Here is a 23,615-nt window from a genome sequence, read left to right as displayed (position 1 = left end):
AAAAATAATAATAAATTGGAAATATTATTCTAAATATACAAAAGAAGAAATAATAAGTCAACTCAGTGAAAAGTAATTGAAAAATATAAAACTAAGACAAAAAAGTATAACCTCATTTCAATTGAAAAATATTAAGATATGATGAAGAAGGAAGAACATTAGAGTAACAAATTAATGAAGAATAATAATAATATAAAAAAAGTGAAAGGAAATTATGATAAAGGAAGAAACAGATGATGAAGAAGAGTACTAGAATTAAGTAAGATAAAGAGATTGATTGATTGATTGATTGAGTACTTTATTTATGTAGATTACAATATATACTGGCTTATACACTTATATACAATAGCTTACAATACAGCAAAATTATAGATGAATTTACATAATATAGACTAAGAAAATAATTATTGAACTGTATATGATATGAAAAAGCAGTTTGTAATATAATAACTATAGATAATAATCATATTGTTATGCATCTACATAAATTGGCGGAGCTTTGGACATATCAATGTCCATTCTTCGGAAAGAATATTAAAAATATCCTCCCCACTAACTCTCTACCAAAAGAGAGAGTGAGTGTGAGAGAGATTGATTGATCGAGTGCTTTATTTATGCAGATACCAAAATATACTGGCTTATACACTTATATAATAGCTTACAATACAGTTTTAGATGAATATACATATTGTAAACTGAAATAATAATTACTGAACATGATAAGAAAAATAATGCAATTCAGAAATTCCTTCAAGATAATAATGTTACGTATCTACATAAATTGGCAGAGCTTTTTTTGAGAGAGAGAGAGAGAGCGTGTGAGCGTACAATAATATTGTAGTGAACATGATAAGAAAAATAATGCAATTTAGAAACTCCTTCAAGATGATATTGTTTTGTATCTACATAAATTAGCAGAGATTTTTTTTTTGAGAGAGAAAAAAATTAAGTGAGTGAGAGAAAGTGAGACAGAAAGAAAGCGTACAGAAGACAGCGGAAACGATAGAGAATGTCACAATCATGGCGTAAGATTAACGGACCAATGGCAGCAAGCCACGCCTCCCAGCTCCCCATACTCTCTTCTGATTGGCGGATTGGACGCCTACTGGTGTAGTTCTCAATCTGAAAATAGGTGGCACTAGCTACAGGGTTCTAACAGTACACCTCATAACATTTCCGATGAGAAATAACTACAGTAATGGAAATGTGTGATTGTTTATAATTATTCACTCTTCTTTTTAGGGCTACTGAAATTATTGGAACACAGTAAACGTTTTCAAGTACCCTTTTATTTTATTACAACACAGTTAACTCCAACTAGCTTCAAGAGCCATTCAATTTTATCAAAACACAACTAGTTACAACCAACTTCTAGAGCCATTTTACTTTCCTTGCCCTATTACCATAGGTGAGGAAAGTTTTGTTTTCAGAAAATAATTAAGGTACCTCAATTTCTGAATTTCTATACGTTTCAAGGTCCACTGAGTCCAAAAAAGTGGTTTTTGGGTTGCCAAACTGTTGCATATTGTCTGTCTGTGTAAACGATATCTCATCTCCCAATTAACGGAATGACTTGAAATTTGGAACTTAAGGTCCTTACAATATAAGGATCCGACACGAACAATTTCGATCAAATGCAATTCAAGATGGGTTTTACGCGATTTTCTCGAAAACGGCTCCAACGATTTTGATCAAATTTATACCTGAAATAGTAATAGCTAAATAGCTCTATCAACTGCCACAAGTCCCATAATATCTGTGAAGATTTCAGGAGCTCTGTCACATCTATGCAAAGTTTGATTTTAGATTCCTATTTATCAGGCTTCAGATACAATTTCAAAAAAAAATCCAAGTTGAAAAGTTTGAGCATGAAAATCTCTACAATTAATGTCAAGTAACATTTTCACCTAAAATTGAATATAAACTCGAAATTCGAGAAAATGTGATGATTCAATTGCAAACTGTTGATATAAATCATTCACTATGAAGAGATAGCAGACTTCGTGTGTCTCCAGCGTTATTGTCCTGTCACCAGCTGGCTCAGATCTTTGAATAGACTTGAGATGCACGTGAACACTAGCGTCAGGTGATCAATTTTCATAACGGCAAGGAAAGTTGTGTGAGTGCGCCACACCAGATTTTTAATCAATTGTAAATTACACTTGAATTGAAAATGGTTGAAGAGTTGAAACTAGTTGTGTTGTGATAAAATAAAAGGGTACTTTATAAATTTTATAATGTTTCAATTTTCAATTGCTGATAATCAAACATCTCACATTTCTTAACAACTACCTTCCAACATAAGAATGTTTTATAACATCTCACGTAGGCCTATACTCATGAATATTCATCTAGTTTGAATAATGTTGCACCAGATGGACCAACATTGGGTAGGTTCAATGTTTTGATCAACGATGCTTGAAAAGTATGCTGGTCGTATAAGAAACTCAAAGATTAGTCCAAGATTGATCGCACCCCGTGCAACTAGTTTATAAATGACATCATTTCAAATGGATCACTGTGTTGTTTAGAAGTGAACTGTGAAAGACTTTCTTGTTTCTTTGCCAAGTGAATGTAGGCCTGTAGAGTGAGAATACTGTGTGCTGGTCTTTGTGCCATATTTGAACACATGTGCACACTAAGATCATGAGCGTGTGCTGGGCTGGCATTCGATTTTTTAGTCTCGCTATTTAAATCTGAGTTTGAAAGAACGATTCCATTGTTATCTATTATCTACATATTAGATGATTCGTTATTGAAAACTCAAGCTCTACTGCGTTTCTATTGATGCGTGGAGAGGATTGAATGATAATTTATTGATTTCAATTTAATCTCTGATTTTAGAGAAATGAAAAATTGGAATTCTTCCCTAATTTACAATCCACTTTATTGAAATAGGTCCCGTTCTTATTGAGCGTAGAGAGGATAGAATTGATAGCGAGAGAGGATAATTCAATTCAGTTTATTTTTTCCTTCTGAATACAATTCAAAGTAGTTACATATAGAATATTGAGCAATAAAGTATATAAAATTCAAGAATCGATATAATATACTTACTGAAATCAAAACAACAAAATATAAAACTATACAAAACAATGAAACTCTTGAGCTATCACAATTTTATTCTTGTAATCGGATAGGAAAGTGATTGAATTATACACATCACATATTAAGAACATGATTCGTGGCATGATTCATGGGCAACAAATGCCTGTGCGTAAGCTCGAGTTATCATAACAATATGCGTTATATCTATACAATTATAAAGAGTGATCTCAATTTTTATTAGAGATCTAAACTACATTAAAATATTTTTGAGAATGAATATATAATTCTTATGTATTTAGAAGGGATTAAAAAAATGGAAAACTAATTTCATTGATTTCAATTGAATATCTCAAATTTTAGACAAATGGAAAATTGGTATTCTCCCCTAATTCTATCGAAATTGGTGCCGTTCTTATCGAGCTTAGAGAAGATGATAGAATTGATAGCGAGAGAGGATAATTGATTTCAATTGAATATCTCAAAATTTAGATAAATGGAAAATTGGAATTCTTTCCTAACCCACAATCTTTTTTCTTTTTGAATTGAAGTAGGTTCTCTCAGATCAACTTATCCAGAAACCTGACATCTATCGTTTAATAGAGCGGTTTTATGGTAGGGGTTCATTGGTAGGTTCTCATGGAGGTCTCAATAAATGTCAGTTGCCGCACATTCAAGCTCTCACACTTATATTATCATAGCATGATTTTGGATCATGAGATTCACTTGCTATGATTTTTGCACACCTGAGAGTTTTATCATTGAGAAAACATAGCGTGAGAGAGCAGAGAGTAATTTACATCCTATTCTCTTTGGGATTGAGGTAGACAACATTGGAGAAAAATTCTGCTTTTGGAGGTTCAACTTGGAATGATGGAGTAGAAATGGAAAGTTGAAAATATTTGTGAGAAAACCATCATCTTTGCTCCGCTGTTTCTTGCTAGGTAAAATAATCTTCATTGATATTTTCATTTATTATGAGTTTATGTTTATCTTTCTACAATCAATTATTATTATCATGCGTCAAATTCCCTTGTATGGAAATCGTTGAGTATCTACTTTGGATGCCGTACTTGATCCTTATTTCTTCGATTCTCCGAGTTTTTTTTCATTCTGGCCGATATAGCCTCTCTTCTTTCTTGGGAAAAGACTACGTTTTTCCTTTTAATTTGCACTGGTCATATTTCCCACTTTGCAACTAACACTCCTGAATTGGTTTCTGTCAAGTATTATGTCATCATCAATTCCTGTATCAGATAATTCCTCCTGTAGATTCTTGTACAGTCCATAGTTATTATTTTATTCTATTATTTTAACAAAAGTGGACTGACCGGGAGAGAAAAGCTAAGTATACTCCTTGAAATTAGGATACTCCTTGTACTATTTCTCTCCCAAATTTATATTTATCACATTGTTTACTAGTAGTTCTGTGAACAGTAGACCTCGCGCTCATTAAGTTACATTGACCTGTTGTTATGTTTTCTCAAAAATTAATAAATTATATATCAATTTAAAATGTCTAGAAAAAATCCTAAATAAATATAGAGCTTTCTGTCCTATCGTACCGTGACGTGTCGTCCCGGAATGTGAGTGTGAGCGCTGTTATCAGGTCTGGCTGCAACTGTCTACAACGTTGATGGAAAGATACAATTTTCAAGATGTTCGATGTTTTTGAACGGGTAGTATTATAGTCAACTAGACAGCTGATTTATGATGAATAATTCTATAGTATGATTTTTACTCTAATATTGGCGTATGAAGGAGGCTCCTTTTCCTTTTATATTATCCTTGAAATGCAAAATTTACAAAAACCTTGAATATACGTCGACGCGCAATTTAAAAAGGAACATACCTGTCAAATTTCATGAAAATCTATTACCGTGTTTTGCTGTAAATGCGCAACATATAAACATTTTAACATTAAGAGAAATGCCAAACCGTCGACTTGAATCTTAGACCTCACTTCGCTCGGTCAACAATAAAACTCTTGAGCTATCACAATTTTATTCTTGTAATCAGATAGGAAAGAGCTTACATAGGCAACAAAGGCCTGTGTGTAAGCTCGAGTTATCATAGCAATATGCGTTATATCTATACAATTATAAAGAGAGATCTCAATTTTTATTAGAGATCTAAACTACATTAAAATAATTTTTGAGAATGAATCTATAATTCTTATGTATTTAGGAGGGATTAAAAGAAATGAAAAACTAATTCTATTGATTTCAATTGAATATCTCAAATTTCAGAGAAATGGAAAATTGGAATTCTTCCCTAATTCTATCGAAATTGGTGCCGTCCTTATTGAGCTTAGAGAAGATGATAGAATTGATAGCGAGAGAGGATAATTGATTTCAATTGAATATCTCAAATTTTAGAGAAATGGAAAATTGGAATTCTTTCCTAACCCACAATCTTTTTTTTTTTTAATTGAAGTAGGTCCCGTTCTTATTGAGCGTAGAGTGGATAAAAATGATAGCGACAGAGGATAATTGATTTCAATTGAATATCTCAAATTTTAGATAAATGGAAAATTGGAATTCTTTCCTAACCCACAATCTTTTTTTTGAATTGAAGTAGGTCCTCTAAGCTCAACTTATCCAGAAACATGACACCTATCGTTTAATAGAGCGGTTTTATGGTAGGGGGTTCATTGGAAGGATTTCAGGGAGGTCTCGATAAATGACAGTTGCCGCAAGTTCAAGTCTCCACAATAATACCATGGCATGATTCCCTATCTTGAGATTCACTTGCTATGATTTTTGCTCTCCTGAAAGGTTCATCATAGAGAAGAGATAGCGTAAGAGAGCATAGAGTGATTTACATATTATACTCTCTGGGCTTGAGGTAGACAACATTGGAGAAAAAAATCAGCTTTTGGAGGTTCAACTCGGAATGATATGAAGTGGTGCAACTAGAAATGGGAAGTTGAAAATATTTGTGAGAAACCACTATCTTTGCTCTGCTGTTTCTTGCTAGGAAAGATAATCTTCATTGATATTGTCCATGAATAATGATTGTACATGAGTTTATGTTTATCTTTCTTCAATCCATTATTATTATCATGCGTCAAATTCCCTTGCATGGAAATCGCTAAGTATTTACTCCCAAAAATTTCATTCTGGCCGATATAGCCTCTCTTCTTTTTTGGGAAAAGACTACATTTCTCCTTCAAATTTGCACTGGTAATATTTCTCACTTTGCAACTAACACTCCTGAATTGGTTTCTGTCAAGTATTATGTCATCATCAATTCCTGCATCAGATAATTCCTTCTGTACATTCTTGTACAGTCCATAATTATTATTTTATTTTATTCATTTACTATTTTTACAAAAGTTGACTGACCGGGAGAGAAAAAGGATACTCCTTGAACTATTTCTCTCCCCAATTTATATTTATCACATTGTGTACAAATACTTAACATGAGGAAAGGCACAACAACAGGCTCATTCCCAAAAATGTCCCATTTCCAATTATTTATACTATACTGGAAGATTACTTTAGAAAATTACTAAAGTTTTTTAGATTAATTTTTGAAAGTTTGAAATAGGGTTATGATTTCACTCTTATTACAAACAATCTTTTTAAATGAATAGGTATCTCCTGATTTTCCACATCTTCATATTTCACACAATCTTTCAGAATGTGTAGTCTTTTGTTTGAGTTTCACTTTTTAAGTGTAGTAATGAAGGTGATATAATGGTAGTTATCCACACTGAATAGATATTCAGTTTTGTTTAAGTTTTTATTCTCCCTTAGTATGAGGAACACCTACTACAGTACTAGTATTCTACCCCTCTCCTCCTAAAAGAGACTTGGTCTCCACTTCATCATTCTATTTTCTATCGATTATGGAATATTTTTTCTGGTTTAGCTATACAATTGACTCGCATTGTGAGAAAATATTGAACTGGAACATCTGGGCTGTGAGCAAACTTGGATAATACTAAAAATCTATCTTCTCATTCATTGTATTAGAGATAATTATTTTGTAACCCACAATGTGATTTATTGTTATTTAATTAGTCTAAATGGTTACGGTTATTAAGAGAAGAGAACGGCGATTTTTCATATAGTCAGCCAAGTTGGCAACAGGACAAGCTGCCTTCAAATTTTGGCCGTCGAAAAAATTTACGACGTCTCAGCCAGTCGGACAACCTACAATAATGTAGCTGCGATTGTTGAGATATCCGCTCACTTGGATGACGAATATCAGCGAGCTGCATTTATGACGCTTTGTCAATGTAATGTAAACTTGAACGCGGCTGTAATAAATAGTAATTTCCTTATAGCTAGAAACTTAAAATCACTTCACTTATATGGACTACTTTTTTGAAATTAATAAAAACTTGTAGTACCCTTTTACTTTCCTTGCCCTATTACCATAGGTAAGGAAAGTATTGCTTTCCGAAAAAATTAAGGTACCCCAATTTCTAAATTTCTATACGTTTCAAGGTCCCCTGAGTCCAAAAAAGTGATTTTTGGGTATTGGTCTGTATGTGTGTGTGTGTGTATGTGTGTGTGTGTGTGTGTGTGTGTGTGTGTGTGTGTGTGTGTGTGTGTTGTGTGTGTGTGTGTGTGTGTGTGTGTGTGTGTATGTGCGTCTGTGTACACGATATCTCATCTCCCAATTAACGGAATGACTTGAAATTTGGAACTTAAGGTCCTTACACTATAAGGATCCGACACGAACAATTTCAATCAAATGCAATTCAAGATGGCGGCGAAAATGTTGTCAAAAACAGGGTTTTTCGCGATTTTCTCGAAAATGGCTCCAACGATTTTGATCAAATTCATACCTAAAATAGTCATTGATAAGCTCTATCAACTGCCACAAGTCTCATATCTGTAAAAATTCCAGGAGCTCCGCCCCATCTATGCAAAGTTTGATTTTAGATTTCCAATTATCAGGTCTCAGATATAATTTAAACGAAAAATTTCGAGTGGAAAAGATTCAGCATGGAAATCTCTTCAATTAATGTCCAGTAACATTGTCACCTAAAATTGAAAATAAGCTTGAAATTTGAGAAAATGTGATTATTCAATTGCAAACTGTTGGCAACAGTTGATACTATTAAATCATTCACTATGAAGAGATAGCAGATCTCGTGTGTATCCAGCGTTATTGTCCTGTCACCAGCTGGCTCAGATCTTTGTATATTAAACTAGTATGCGCGGGAACGCTATCGTCAGGTGATCAATTTTCATAACTGCAAGGAAAGTTGTGTGAGTGCGCCACACCAGATTTTTAAGTTTTAAATAATGTTTTAAATAAAAAAGGGCACTACAAGTTTTATATTATTTTTATTAACCAGAAACTTGAGTTTACATAAAGTTTACTGAATTACTTAAAGTTTACATTATTATTAAAATTTGACACAAGAAGTACAGTGTAGTTATTGCAACTGATAGTGCATATTTTTTGCTGAAATTTTTCTCAATACTAATGACACGTATCTCAAATATTTTCTTGCTCTATGAATTCGGAAATGAATAAATCAGAATTCTCGCATGAGTATGCCAATTATTATCAAATTCTCAACCTGATATATTTGGATTTGTTGAGTGCCTTGATTACTTACGTAAGAGGAGCAATAAAATAATAAACAATGAGAACCTGTCAACTGTTATCTCAATGCTCTCATTTCAACATTGACTGACTTCTTTTTACCGCTTTCAAGATTATTGCTAGCCTTGATTCTGCAATTGAAAACGAGTTTTCATTGAATATTCATGCGCATGGGATGCCGTGCTATTATTCAGTCTCTTTTCTCAACACTGTAATGAATGAACAATATTTTATAGGAATAGGCGTAGCCTATTTGAAATTAGAAGCAGCTCAGTGCTCAAAATTTTATGAGTTCATTTTTGATATGAACATTTTTCTATGAAGCTTCATTATTCCTTTACATTATATTATTGCCTCAATGTTCAGAACATTTCAGATATGGACAGAACAGTCAGATATGAACATTTCTCTTTGAAGCTTCATTATTCCTATACATTATACTATTACCTTAATAAAGCATCATTATTCTTATGCATTTTTTGCAGATAATTTTGATGTACTCATTGTCTCTTCCAACTTGAAAACTTTAATGAATGTTGGTTGATTTCAATTACACCTTTCCAAACCAAATTCTTTCCCTAAAGCGCACAGGTCTGTCTCATCAGAGATGACAGAAATAATAATATTTCCTTATTGTATGGTATCATACTCTCACAGGAACATGTTTATAGCCTACTTTGTACACAATTCTTAGATATGTGTGCAATAGATGTAGAATGAATATAATTTTCTGAGATAGTGAGGCTCTAGTAATAAAATTACTGATATTTCAATAATATGTAACTGGATTCTGTGACTCTATTCCCTCTTATTGGGGAACATTAACTCAACTCTCAAAATCATGTTTCATTTAATCAACACACTACATACAATTCAGATAAAACCAGAAGGTATTCTCCCAAAATTACTTGAAACCCTGAAGATAAACAGCCTATAGATATCTAGTTAGGAGATCATAAATCCAAAGTCATTGCATTTTGTACACATTGAAAGAAATATTGTATTATGAGGTTTTCACTAGCACAAAACTGACACTAACACTGTCGCAAACTGTATCGATCAATTCAAAGAACTAAACAGTCATACAAACAGTGAGTATAGAATGTAATTACTCATGTCTATATTACACAATGTCCATACTCACTGCATACAAACTATTCAAAACCAAACAAACATGGAGTAATACCAATTCCCCCCTCCACCTAGTTTTATTCTCTACTAGCAGGTAACCCGTGCTCCGCAAGGATTTAATTAAAAACTTGACTAACTGTAAACTTGACCCACTGGAATCGAGAATTTAAAGCAGGCCTATAACCATCCTCGCTACATTAAGAATCTATATGCAAAATTGCAAGTTAACCAGTGCAGTAGTTCAGACATGGTGATGCGTTATTCGTGAATTTCATATCTCGTACGTGTATAAGCCAATTCCTTCCTTTATTACAGTATAGATTATTATTTATTTTCGTCCCTGATCAAGGTTTTGCTTGACCACCCTTCCCCTGGGCTCCGACCACTTAAGGGAGAGTGAAAAGCAATTTTACCAGAGTGACTGTTCCACTTTCTCTATTATTAATATTATTCTTCACTAGTAGGTAACCCGTGCTCCGCAAGGGTTCGATTAATAATTAACAACTTAACAAACTCAGAATTTGACCTACTGAAACCTTAAAAATCATCAAAATAGGCCTATAATCATCCTCGGTAAATTAATAATCTATATGCAAAATTCCAAGTTAACCAGTTCAGTAGTTCAGATGTGATTATGCGCCATTCGTGAATTTCCTATCTCATACGTGTAGGCTATAAGTCAATTCTTTCCCTTATTATTATCATAGATTACTATTATTTATTTTCGTCCTGTTCAAGATTTTGCTTCACCACCCTTCCCCAGGGCTCCGACTTCATAGAGTTAAAAGTGTTATAACCAGAGTGACCTCTCCACATTCTTTAACATTATTCTATTGTTCATTATCATTTTTCTCATTTTCATATTCTATATTATTATCACTATGTTTTTCTTTTAATTTCAATCTGTTTTGTTTCTTATACTTCCGTTTTCATTTGTTTCTGTTCTCTTATGATTTGTTGCATTTAATTTGTTTTTAGGTTATTATTCCAATCATGTTTCCCAGTTAATTTTTAATTGTTTTGCTTCTTATACTTCCGTTTTCATTAGTTTCTGTTCTCTTATGTTGTGTTGAATTTCATTTGTTTGTAGGTTGTCGTATGGTAGGCCCACTCGCGTTGATTTGTTGTTTGGTTTGCGCGGTGTGCGTCGATTAAGTGGAGTTCTGGATGGATGAGGATGACGCTGTCGGCTCAGCTGGAGGCGCTCAACAACAGCAGTAGGCCACGCGCAGCCACTATGGAGGCGCCCAGCAAAAAAGTGAAGAACACCGACGATCAGAGTAGTGCTGGTGACTTCTCCTATATCAGACGCAAACTGTACCAGCTGCGATCGGGGAGATGGCGCAAGGAGAAGAGTCCTCTGGCGTCGGATGGCCTCACCAGGAGTCACAGTCTGGGTCGCGTCGATGTCATTCAGAGTCGCGAGCCGTGGTCTGGATCCTCGCTGCCCTCACTCGACGAGAATCAAGATCAGTCGACTCCCGTCGCTGAGTCACCCCAGCCTTCCAGTGCATCCTCACCCGTTGTTCGCCTCAGAAAGAAGCAGCACTCTTTCTCACATCGTAATGAGGTAAGTTTTCATCCCTCAATATTTCTTCTCTCATAATAATAATAATAATAATATTTATTCATGCATGTACATTTTACATTAAATGTTTAGCATTTGTCAGTTACAATAAAATCATACAATCTGTCAGGTCATCAAAATCTCCGTGAATATTTGAAGTCCAAAAAATAAAGATGACATCATCTTAACTATTATAATATTTCACTAGGTTTATTTCTCATACTGTATATGAGAAAAACTCCAGTAAACTGTAGAAACATCTCTCTTGTAGCCAATTCCTCAGTAGTCTCTTGAACGTTCTTCTATTTGAAGGATCGAGAATTTCCACTGGTAGTGCGTTTAAGATCCTTCGACTGACATGCTCTGGCTCAGCTTCAAAAAATCTTGTTGGATGAGGTTGGAGTCTCAGCATATTCGTTGCCCGTGTGTTGTAGCCATGTAAGGTAGCGCCTGTAGTCCACTCGTCCTTGCGGGAAAATCCATACAATGCAGCCTCTAGGATATACAGACATGGCAACGGCAGGATCTTAGCTTCCCTGAATAACTCTCTGCATGGGGTTCTTGATGGCTTCCTAAACATTGATAATACCTAATGTTTGCTATTGATTTGCAGAAATTATAAGCCGCGAGATATGTATTTACTTATTTATTTGTGGATAAAATTACAAAATCATATAAATATGATATAATTATGAATATGATTTTATGAGGAAAGAAAGTCTCAGAGTGATAGCTGCCCCTGTTCCTCTATACGGAAGTGAATCATGGGTCACCACTAATCGTCTAGAGAGCAGGGTGTAAGAAGCAGAAATGAGATTCCTCCGCAGGACAAAGGCATAGAGAAACCATAATAGCATAAGTAGATATCCCATGGTATAGGGCGTTTATGTCGCAACTTTTACTGTTATCCCAAGCCGATAGTTCACTTAGTTCTTTCCCATGCAGCTGTGTGACGCTGGTAGTCTCTCAAATTGTGCCGTTCATACAATCTTACCCCAACAAAACAGTAAAAATTTACAATAATCGAGAGTAATCGGCTTGAGATAACAGTAAAAGTTGCGACATAAATTCCCTATACCATGGGATATCTACTTACGCTAATGTTACTCTATGACCTTCTCTAAGGGCTGTGACCGCCGGGACCACATAAGAAATGACGATGTAAGGCAAGAGCTGGGTGCCTTTAACAGGAATGGAAGAGTTATATCATATCGCAACCAGTGGAGGGTGCATGTCAGTAAAATGCCAACAGAAAGGATTCCCTTGAAAATTCTAAACTACCACTCTATAGATAGACCTCGGAAAAGATGGCAATAAAATATAGAAGATGGATAACTGACAAAAAAAAATCAATTTTAGAAAACTGTACTGTAATAGATAGATATAAATGATTTTTGTGTGTTTTGAATTGTAAATTGAGTGTGTAATTGTGAATACATAATAGTGACACATAACCTAGCTACATTTGGACTGTTGTATAAATTAGAATTGGAACCGTTTTGAGCATATAAGGCTGTGGTACTTTTCTGTAAGTTGTGTAATTCTGAAGGATTAAATAAATAATATACTGTTGTGAGTGGAACAGGAAAGAGCCTTGACTTTTTTAGAAAATATTATCACTGGTGATGTGATGAGCCTTTGGTGCGTATCATAAAATTGATGCGCTTCCGATGGGCAGGGCATGTGCAAAGAATGCCTGAAACACGAGTGCCAAGGAAGGTGTTAGTTGGTCAGCCTGGAGGAAGACGACCTGTAGGGAGACCAAGGGAGCGATGGGAGGATAGAGTGCAGAAGGAAGCTAATGAAATGTTACAATTAAGGGGATGGAAGAAAGCGGCGTTAGATAGAGATGGATGGAGCCCGATTTGGGCTGTAGCGCCATTGGAGAGAGAGAGAGAGATGAGTCTTTGGTGTTCGAGTAAGACTCATTTTCATTTTCCAAAAACATTTCCCGTAAAGGTCCTCGTCACACTGCATTGTTCGAGAAAGTGCTGCATTTGAACCACTACCTCCATAAAGAAAGACACATTGCCTTCGTGTGACGTCAGCACAGGTAGGGCTCCTACACCAATAAAAATTAGTTGATTCCAGCTGATCTATATCAGCTAGTGATTTTATTGGTGTAGTAGCCCTACCTGTGCTGACGTCACACGAATGCACTATAGCTTTGTTTACGGAGATGGTGTTTGTACTCTGATGTGTCACAAAAACGTCTCTCACGGAAATGCATGTGACAACTCCCCGGCAGCGCGAAGGCAACTAGCATGTAGACGGACTTGTCCCCAGACCCCTCCACCATCAGTCTTCTAAGTTACTAATGGTGCTAATAATTATTAGTTGATAGTTACTAATCAATTAATTAGTTATTAATTGATAGCATAGAGAAACAATTGCATAAGTAGATATCCCATCGTATAGGGCGTTTATGTCGCAATTTTTACTTTTATCTCAAGCCGATAGTCCACATAGTTCTTTCCCGTGAAGCTGTGTGACGCTGGTAGTCTCTCAAATTGTGCCGTTCATACACTCTTACCCCAACAAAACAGTAAAAATTTACAATAATCGACAGTAATCGGCTTGAGATAACAGTAAAAGTTGCGACATAAATTCCCTATACCATGGGATATCTACTTACACTATTGTTTCTCTATGACAAAAGGGCTGTGACCACATAAGAAATGACGATGTAAGGCAAGAGCTGGGTGCCTTTAACAGGAATGGAAGAGTTATATCATATCGCAACCAGTGGAGGGTGCATGTCAGTAAAATGCCAACAGAAAGGATTCCCTTGAAAATTATAAATTACCACCCTATAGATAGACCTCGGAAAAGATGGCAATAAAATATAGAAGGTGGATAACTGACAAAAAAAAATCAATTTTAGAATACTGTACTGTAATAGATAGATATAAATGATTTTTGTGTGTTTTGAGTTGTAAATTGAGTGTGTAATTGTGAATGTTAAGTGACACATAACCTAGCTACATTTGGACTGTTGTATAAATTAGAATTGGAACCGTTTTGGGCTTATAATCCTGTGGTACTTTTCTGTAAGTTGTATAATTCTGAAGGATTAAATAAATAATATACTGTTGTGAGTGGAACAGGAAAGAGCCTTGACTTTTTTAGAAAATATTATCACTGGTGATGAGTCTTTGGTGCGCATCATAAAATTGATGCGCCTCCGATGGGCAGGGCATGTGCAAAGAATGCCTGAAACACGAGTGCCAAGGAAAGTGTTAGTTGGTCAGCCTGGAGGAGGACGACCTGTAGGGAGACCAAGGGAGCGATGGGAGGATAGAGTGCAGAAGGATGCTAATGAAATGTTACAATTAAGGGGATGGAAGAGAGCGGCGTTAGATAGAGATGGATGGAGCCCGATTTGGACTGTAGCGCCATTGCAGAGAGAGAGAGAGATGAGTCTTTGGTGTTCGAGTAAGACCCATTTTCATTTCCCAAAAACATTTCCCGTAAAGGTCCTCGTCAGACTGCATTGCTCTAGGAAGCGCTGCATTTGAACCACTACCTCCATAAAGAAAGACGCATTGCCTTCGTGTCACGTCAGCACAGGTAGGGCTCCTACACCAATATAAATTAGTTGATTTCAGCTGATCTACGTATATCTGCTAGTGATTTTATTGGTGTAGTAGCCGTACCTGTGCTGACCTCACACGAATGCACTACGGCTTTGTTTACGGAGATGGTGTTTGTACTCTGATGTGTCACAAAAACGTCTCTCACGGAAATGCCTGTGACAACTCCCCGGCAGCGCGAAGACAACTAGCGTGGAGACGGACTTGTCCCCTAGACCCTCCACCATCAGTCTTCTAAGTTACTAATGGTGCCAATAATTATTAGTTAATAGTTACTAATCAATTAATTAGTTATTAATTAATAGCATAGAGAAACAATTGCATAAGTAGATATCCCATCGTATAGGGCGTTTATGTCGCAACTTTTACTTTTATCTCAAGCCGATAGTCCACATAGTTCTTTTCCGTGAAGCTGTGTGACGCTGGTAGTCTCTCATACTGTGCCGTTCATACACGCTTACCCGGTCAAAACAGTAAAAATGGACAATAATCGACAGTAATCGGCTTGAGATAACAGTAAAAGTTGCGACATAAACGCCCTATACCATGGTATATCTACTTACGCTATTGTTTCTCTATGTTAATAGTTACTAATATTCTACGGTGCTACAGTTGTAGCACCGCAATGGTATCCGAAACAAATAATTGACATTACTTTTATGACAGAACCTGTTTAACGGCTGTATAGTGGAATTAGAACATCTTCGAACTCGGAGGGATATGCAGAGCAGAGAGATGGGGAACCACTATAGCCAATTAGAGCTATGCATAAATTTATAGAAACAAGCGGTTGCCAAGTTGACAAAGCAGGCTCAGTCGATGCAGTGCTTTCAGAGAAGAAACTACGTATGCGTATCATGAGGTGTTGAACGCTCTAGCATGACAACATCGTGGCCGCTGTATCACTAGTAGTTCTGTGAACAGTAGACCTCACGCAGTATTCTCATCCACAAGTACCTGATTGAAACTATAGACCTTATGGAAATACAGCAATAGACTGGCTTCTCCACACATCTGTGTAATCACTTGTCAGCTGATTTATGATGAATAATTCTATAGTCTGATTTTTACTGTAATATTGGCGTATAAAGGAGGCTCCTTTTTCCTTTTATATTATCCTTGAAATGCGAAATTTCCAAAAACCTTGTATATATGTCGACGCGCAACTAAAAAAGGAACATACCTGTCAAATTTCATGAAAATCTATTACCGCGTTTCGCCTTACATGCGCAACATATAAACATTCAAACATTTAAACATTAAGAGAAATGCCAAACCGTCGACTTGAATCTTAGATCTCACTTCGCTCGGTAAACTACTTTTCCCTGCTCCGCATACTCATCCGAGTTGGAAGATGTTTTAATTCCATTATAACATGTCTTTATGCCTTTCAAGGTCCCCTGAAAGCAATTGAGGAAGATATGATAATTGATTTAGAATCTTTCCCCTTTACTAAATTGCATAGATTTATTAAATAGTCAATTTTCTATTGATAAGAATGCACAAGACCAGCATTGCGTACCCGATAGTGTTCTACACAAAGGATTAATTCAATTCTATGAAATAATAATCAACAATCTAAAACATTCAAAAATTGAATCTCAGGCTCAGTGCCCTTGCAGATTCAGTGTGAACTGTTTTCCAACATTCAAATTGTGCCTACCATGAACCCCATGGACAAAATTTCATGTCGGTGACAATTAGTTTGATAAAGAGAGGCTTTTTTGAAGTGGATTCAATACAAATTCACTCCGTCCAGTGCTGTGTATACGTTTGAAATCGCCCAACACGGTTTCTGCATTAACCTTGCTTCTCATCAAGTGTTTAGCATGAATATTTGCATCCACTCAGCGTGTAGGTCTCTTACTCTATAGATTGTGACTCACTTTTTTATTAGAGCTCCATTCTCTTGACTTTCAGAGCATCGTCAATTTTTGTGAACTTCATTGTATTGTTTGAATCTGAATCACTATGCTCAGTTGACTATGATCATCATTCCTTATTCCATCATTACTTGTTGGGTAACTTATGGTTTTAGTGTTAAAAGCTATCAAATTAATTATTATAATTTTTATTTCCATTATTATTTCTATCTGGAATAATAAGTGGAAGATAAATTTCAATAATGTAAGATTGCAATAATGATTAAAGCGAGAGAAATCACAAAAAAAGATTGAAAAATAGTCTCGTTTTTTGAAAAAGTTTATCAGAGATTGACTATGGTGTAAAAACCGAAACCGGTCGTTCTAATTTTCAATAAAATTTGTGGGTTTTTGACAATTTCTTAGTCTTTTTATTAAATAGTCTCGTAGCCCACTAGATGCAAGTCGCATCCTCCCAATATTTCATTAAAATTTGTTCATTAAACCAAAACGTTCACTTTTGGAAACAGACCCCAAAAGTTCTCACCGTTAGCTTCCTTCCAAACTCAATTTACTAAGATGGTAATTATTAGTTTAGAAAAGATTTCAGCAAAATTTTATGCACCATTTCACTCAATTGCACTACAATTGCACTAAACAACATATTCTGTAATTTTCAATTTTATCATAGATTTCCTTGTCATAATGAAAACAACAATATTAGAATAGTTGTTAAAAATGCTTGGAATTTGCCAAATTAAATTTATGTAGGCTACTATTATACTATACAACGTGTTCTGCTATTTTCAATTTTATCATAGTTGTCCTCGTCCTAATGAAAACAACAAGATTATAATATTTGTTAAAAATGCTTGGAATTTGCCAAATTGAATTTATGTAATTATCAATACCAATATCAGTAATGAGTTAAGGGTGACGATTGAATTATAGCCACTTGTAATTCGTGTTCATTTACGGTGAACTTGTCCGATTGAACAATTTAGGCTACAACTATTCTTAGAAGCTAATTAATTCACTGTAATAAGTGACTAGATATTACGAAGGTCCATTTAATGATTTATGTGTTTTGATAATTTGTGAATTCTGCTGTGTAATGGGTATTACAGTATTTCCACTTGATATGATAAGCAAATTGAATTGGATTCCGCACGAATGCGGCTATCTAATAACAATAAATAATCTTTGTTCCATGAATGAGTTCCAACTATGATCAATGTAAGATTTTCGCTCATTCATAGACCTATTAGTTTGAATATCTCAGCTTCAATATCTTTCCTCTCCATGTTGTTAAATGAAGGTTCAATGACAACAAATGCTTTTCCCTTTGCTTGTACAGTATCTTGATTTTATGTGTCTGCTTTTCATATTTTTGGATGAAAAGTATAAGACACGTCTTTAGTAGTATACAATTTACCAATTCTGGCGCACCTGTCCCAGAATTCACATAGGGTCAAAGGTCAAAGTCAATGTCAAAGTAAAAGTCAAGGTCAAAACTTCGAAAAAAAATTAAATGTAAAATAAATTGAATAATAAAAAGTTATTGAACACTAACTGAACACTGACTGAAGAGTGACTGAACACTGACTGAACAGTGACTGAACACTGACTGAATACTATTGGATGCTATCATGTTAAATTGTTAAATATAACTAGGAAAATATATCCCTTGTGATACAATGGTTTTTTCACATTCTTGGATTCGTATCTGAGACTCTTGAAAGCAAACATGCTACCCATTACACTGCAGAGGATATCTCATTACTGCTTGGATATACAAGCTCCTTGTATATTCTATAGAATGACCACTTCTTCATACATTACTAAATGGGTAAAGAGGATTTGAGGAATAAAAATTAGTAATCAGAAGCAATTCACTGCTACTTTCATCGAACATATGCTATTTTATTGAGAAATTATAAGCAGCGGCGGTGTGGCGGTGACCTAGGATACTTCACAGAGAGAGAGAGAAGTGTGTGGCTGTACTGCAATGTATGAAACGTTGGGTTCTAGAACAGTAATAACTGAACAGGAGATGTGTCTTGAATGGCTATTGACTGAACACTGATGGTCCCCCACCGTTGTGCACACCATTTATATGCTCCCTAGTGGGTGGGGAGTCTTCTGATTTATTTCTATTAATATTTTTAAATTTTATTCCTTTTTTATTTTTTTTATTTTTCAATTTTTTTTTTGAAGGTTTGACCTTGACCTTGGCTTTTACCTTGACTTTGACCTTGACCTTAGACCCTATGGGAATTCTGGGACAGGTGCGTCAGAATTGGCAAATTATATACTACTGTCGTTATTGTGACAATAGGTCAATCTTGTATTTCAGTTTACCTTTATTTCTCTATAGCTTTAATCCTCAATGCAATATTCAATGTTTTCAAATGCTCTGTAAATATTAATCACTACACAAGATTAACTCGTACAATATTACTTTGAAAATTTCCACTTTCATGGAACGTTGGAAGTATGTATACATTTGAAATTAGTTGGGTAGTTCTGTATGCAGCCCCTGAAATAGTTATGAAATGCCCCTGAATGCCTTCAGCAGTTCAACCTCTATGACACGTAACTTATTTTTGCTTATTAGAAGTTCAGTAGATTATGGTTTCAAGACTCTCACACGCCTGAAGCCTGTAATTTAAGCAATTTGGCTCCCATAGGCTCATTATTTTTTTCCGCCCCGACTCTAGTTGAAGCTACACTCCTAAAGCATATTTCAAAATATATGGCAGACTTATTATGTTAATTGCTTGAGCATCTTATTACGATACAACTTCATAATTATTGTGATTTTCAAAGAATAAAATACAGAATTATTGTTCACTTTGAAAGGAAGAACCAGCTCAAGACACAAAAATTTGAGAGTGGCCATACTTATGTAAGCTACGTCCCAAATACAACGAACAGTCTCATTGGACAATGACTTGCCCGTGACATTGTCAAGCTGCTTGCTTCCTATTGGTAGTGAGCCTTGAAGGTAAAATGGCGACTAAGGAACCCATTGACCAATCAGACAGCTTCTTGGTTTTGGAAGCGTGTATACTACGATTTTAGCCTCTCCCACGTCAATACCTTGTTATTGCCCTGAAAAGTGTATTCAGCGATAAGAATGCAATAAAAAGGTTATTAATTTATTCTGAAAATTCAAATTCGATTTAGCTACTTCAGCTGGAAGGCGGGGTTGAAAATTTGGAGAGTTCATTTTCTCTAATAATATTTTTTTGCGTTTCTTGAGCATTTTATAAGATCTTCCAACTAGACTTGTAAAAGTTAGATATGGATGTTGTAAATTCTTCTATACATCATTTCTATCTCGATAAAAAACACTAAAATGCTATGTTGAATATATTGTCAATTCAATTAATAATATGTTCAATTAAGGCTTTTACTTTCTATTTCTAGTTGGTTTCTCTCTCGCTTCATTTTATATCGTCAATATTACTCAATCAATTTTTAAAATCTTGATTAAATCTCACCCTACAACGTTTGTTCCATTTATCTATTTTTAATAATTATTAATGCAATATTGTATTCACTATTACTAATTCTAATCTCATTCATCCATCTTATAATTCTTAGATTCAAATCATCTAGTTCTTAACTTATCAAGTTCAGTTTCTCATTTAAACATTACTTCAAGTTATAATTCCGAACAGCTCTATTCCATCACAACCCAGTCGTATGTTGATGGGAAGGATATTATTTTATATCCTTCCTAGAGAATCCACAATATTATTTGTTGAAACACCGCCGATCTATGAAGTTACATCACATTATTATACTATCGATATTTTAATTGCTTTCAATCTCTATTCTCTTTGATAAATTTTTCATACTTTGTGAAATTCATTGAATAATTAGGATTACCGTCATTTAATGTGAATCAGTGTATAAACCTGTAAATATTGTAACATACATAAATAAAGAACTCTAATCTAATCTCTGGACTTGCGCCCCGCCCCCTGGGAGTGGTTACCCCAATAATAAAAAAGTGTAGGTCGCTTTAAAAACTAAAAAATAGAATACTGCTCTGAATCGGAATATTGTTTCACAATCTCATATCATTGATAAACCAGAGTTTGTTTATCTGTCCTACCACATATATGTTTAGAGATCTCAACTTTCAACTTTCTCGATAATTATTATAGTGGTACCTATGAATATTTGAAGACAGTATAACTTTATTTAAAACAAACCGAGAATAACAACTGATTCTACAGTTTATTTATAATTGGCAGAAGATTGACTTGCATTTTGTTGCAGGTTGATGGTACCTACAGGAGGAGTCGACCGCAGTCATATGCTGGACTAGAGCACTACCTCCTCGATAATGTCATTGATCCTGGTGAGTACATTATGCAGCTCTCCAACAATTGATTGATTGATTTGCCTTTATTAGGGCGGAGTTAGGACTCCTGATCCTCTCTGCCACACAACCCTAAACAATCATAAATTAAAAGAAATTGATTAAAATTACAGAATACAATTACAGAAATATTATTAGTTATCTCTCAAAGACAAATAAGCTATTAGTTATTTCTTAATTCATTAACCAAATGCTCATAAATTGTGGAGATTATTGACCGAGCGAAGTGAGGTCTAAGATTCAAGTCGACGTTTTGGCATTTCTCTTAATGTTTAAATGTTTATATGTTGCGCATTTACGGCGAAACGCGGTAATAGATTTCCATGAAATTTGACAGGTATGTTCCTTTTTAAATTGCGCTTTGACGTATATACAAGGTTTTTGGAAATTTTGCATTTAAAGGATAATATAAAAGAAAAAAGGAGCCTCCTTCATACGCCAATATTAGAGTGAAAATCAGACTATAGAATTATTCATCATAAATCAGCTGTCGAGTTGATTATACTTTGCATGGCGTATGAAGGAGGCTCCTTTTTCCTTTTATATTATCCTTGAAATGCAACATTTCCAAAAACCTTGTATATACGTCGACGCGCAATTTAAAAAGGAACATACCTCCTGTCAAATTTCATGAAAATCTATTACCGCGTTTCGTCGTAAATGCGCAACATATAAACATTCAAACATTAAGAGAAATGCCAAACCGTCGATTTGAATCTTAAGCTGCGTACAGATATACGCGCCTCCAACCCGCTTCGCGCACGCACCGCCTTCGTTCCGCCATCGCTCCGCCCCCGCTCTTCACCCGCACCGATCATGAACGTTACGGGAGATGTTAGCTCTTCTCGCGTTCCACTCTTGCTCCCCGGTCGATCATCAATCGCTCTGCTCGAGTGATGTTCGGTTGCAGAGCAGAGCGAAAGTCTGTATGCATCTTAAGATCTCACTTCGCTCGGTCAATAATACTACCCGTTCAAAATCATTGAACATCTTGGAAATGTATTTTTCCATCAACGTTAGTAGACAGTTGACTATAATACTACCCGTTCAAAAACATCGAACATCTTGAAAATGTATCTTTCCATCAACGTTGTAGACAGTTGCAGCCAGACCTGATAACAGCGCTATCACACACATTCCGGGACGACACGTCACGGTACGATAGGACAGAACGCTCTATGTTTATTTAGGATTTTTTCTTAATTTTTGAGAAAACATAACAGCAGGTCAATGTAACTTACTGAGCGCGAGGTCTACTGCTCACAGTACTACTAGTAATGAGGATTCTAAAGTAGTACCTATACCAATGAAACACATGTGAGAGAATCTCCAATAGTCGGAAAAAGATGTCTGCAATTTCTCTGCATTTTTCAATTTATGGAAAGCTGGCAGTAAAACAGGAGCATAAATCTCACCATAACAAAACTCTCTCAAATCATAAAATAATGAGAATATGGGTAATAATATAAATCAAAAAGCTGTAAATAAAAATATAAATCTCAGTACCCTTTCAAAATTTATCACAACATGTTTTGGACATTAAATCCCTTTTAAATTATCGGACAATTTAAAAGGGTACTGAGATTTATATTTTTAATTTTTATTAAAAGTATCCCTAAAGAAAAAATCTGGTGTGGTACACTCACACAACTTTCCTTGCCCATTGAACTGTAAGCCTCATTCTTAAACGAGAATAATTTAGGGGAATAACATAATGACGATTGGCGGCAACATATTTGAAACTACGATCAGACTACTGTATATGTGTATATATAATTATTGTTTCCAGAGTAGTTTTTCCTTTTTGTAAATTGTGAAATTCGATGATTTTTTTAAAGTCGTCAAAACAGCTGTTTTTCTTTTTGTGTAGTTGAGAAGTTGATATTGTGGTAATTATTCATATCGAATGAAAAAGACTAAGAAATAATAATTTTATAATAATAAAAATTTATCAGAAATAAATAGTCAAAAAACCACTGATTTATTGATAATTAGAAAGACCGGTTTCGGTTATTACACCATTGTCAATCTCTGATAAACTGTGATAAACAGTTTATCTCTGATAAACTCTGATAAACTCTTATTTAAACAGTTTATCAGAGATTGACAATGGTGTAATAACCGAAACCGGTCTTTCTAATTATCAATAAATCAGTGGTTTTTTGGCAATTTCTTAGTCTTTTTCATTCAAAACAGCTGTTCTACAGATGAAATATCTCGACTATGTGTTCTTTTTATAAACTGCTCTACCTACCTATTTCATGCACGAGAAGGAGTTCACAAAGTCCATTTCTCAAGGATGGGGTGGACCCCCCATTAGTTTCCCAGGAAAGAGACTCATGCCAGTTGATAGAGCTGATAAATACAGGGTACGAATTTGAAATGAATCGGTCCAGTCATTTTTGAGAAAATCGTGAAAAACATGGTTTTTTAGTAATAATCTGCCATTT

General features: G+C 35.0%; 1 protein-coding gene across 9 annotated transcripts in view; it reads left to right on the top strand.

The window, feature by feature from the left end:
* Positions 1 to 23,615, top strand: part of LOC111054844 (pleckstrin homology domain-containing family G member 5) — a 322,094-nt gene that overhangs the window by 48,156 nt on the left and 250,323 nt on the right. For all 9 annotated transcript variants that reach the window (XR_005570947.1, XR_005570946.1, XM_039424915.1 and 6 more), the window contains exons 2-3: positions 10,838 to 11,317; positions 21,063 to 21,144. Coding sequence is in view for 7 of the 9 variants with exons in the window: in XM_039424915.1 (XP_039280849.1) it covers positions 10,919 to 11,317; positions 21,063 to 21,144 (481 nt within the window). In the remaining 2 variants the exon portion in view is untranslated. The remainder of the gene's footprint in view (positions 1 to 10,837; positions 11,318 to 21,062; positions 21,145 to 23,615) is intronic.

The sequence above is a fragment of the Nilaparvata lugens genome, chromosome 3, assembly GCF_014356525.2.
Source record: "Nilaparvata lugens isolate BPH chromosome 3, ASM1435652v1, whole genome shotgun sequence".
Taxonomy (NCBI): Eukaryota; Metazoa; Arthropoda; class Insecta; order Hemiptera; family Delphacidae; genus Nilaparvata; species Nilaparvata lugens.
The sequence above is the reverse complement of the archived record's forward strand: the minus strand, read 5'-3'. Positions and strand labels throughout refer to the sequence as shown.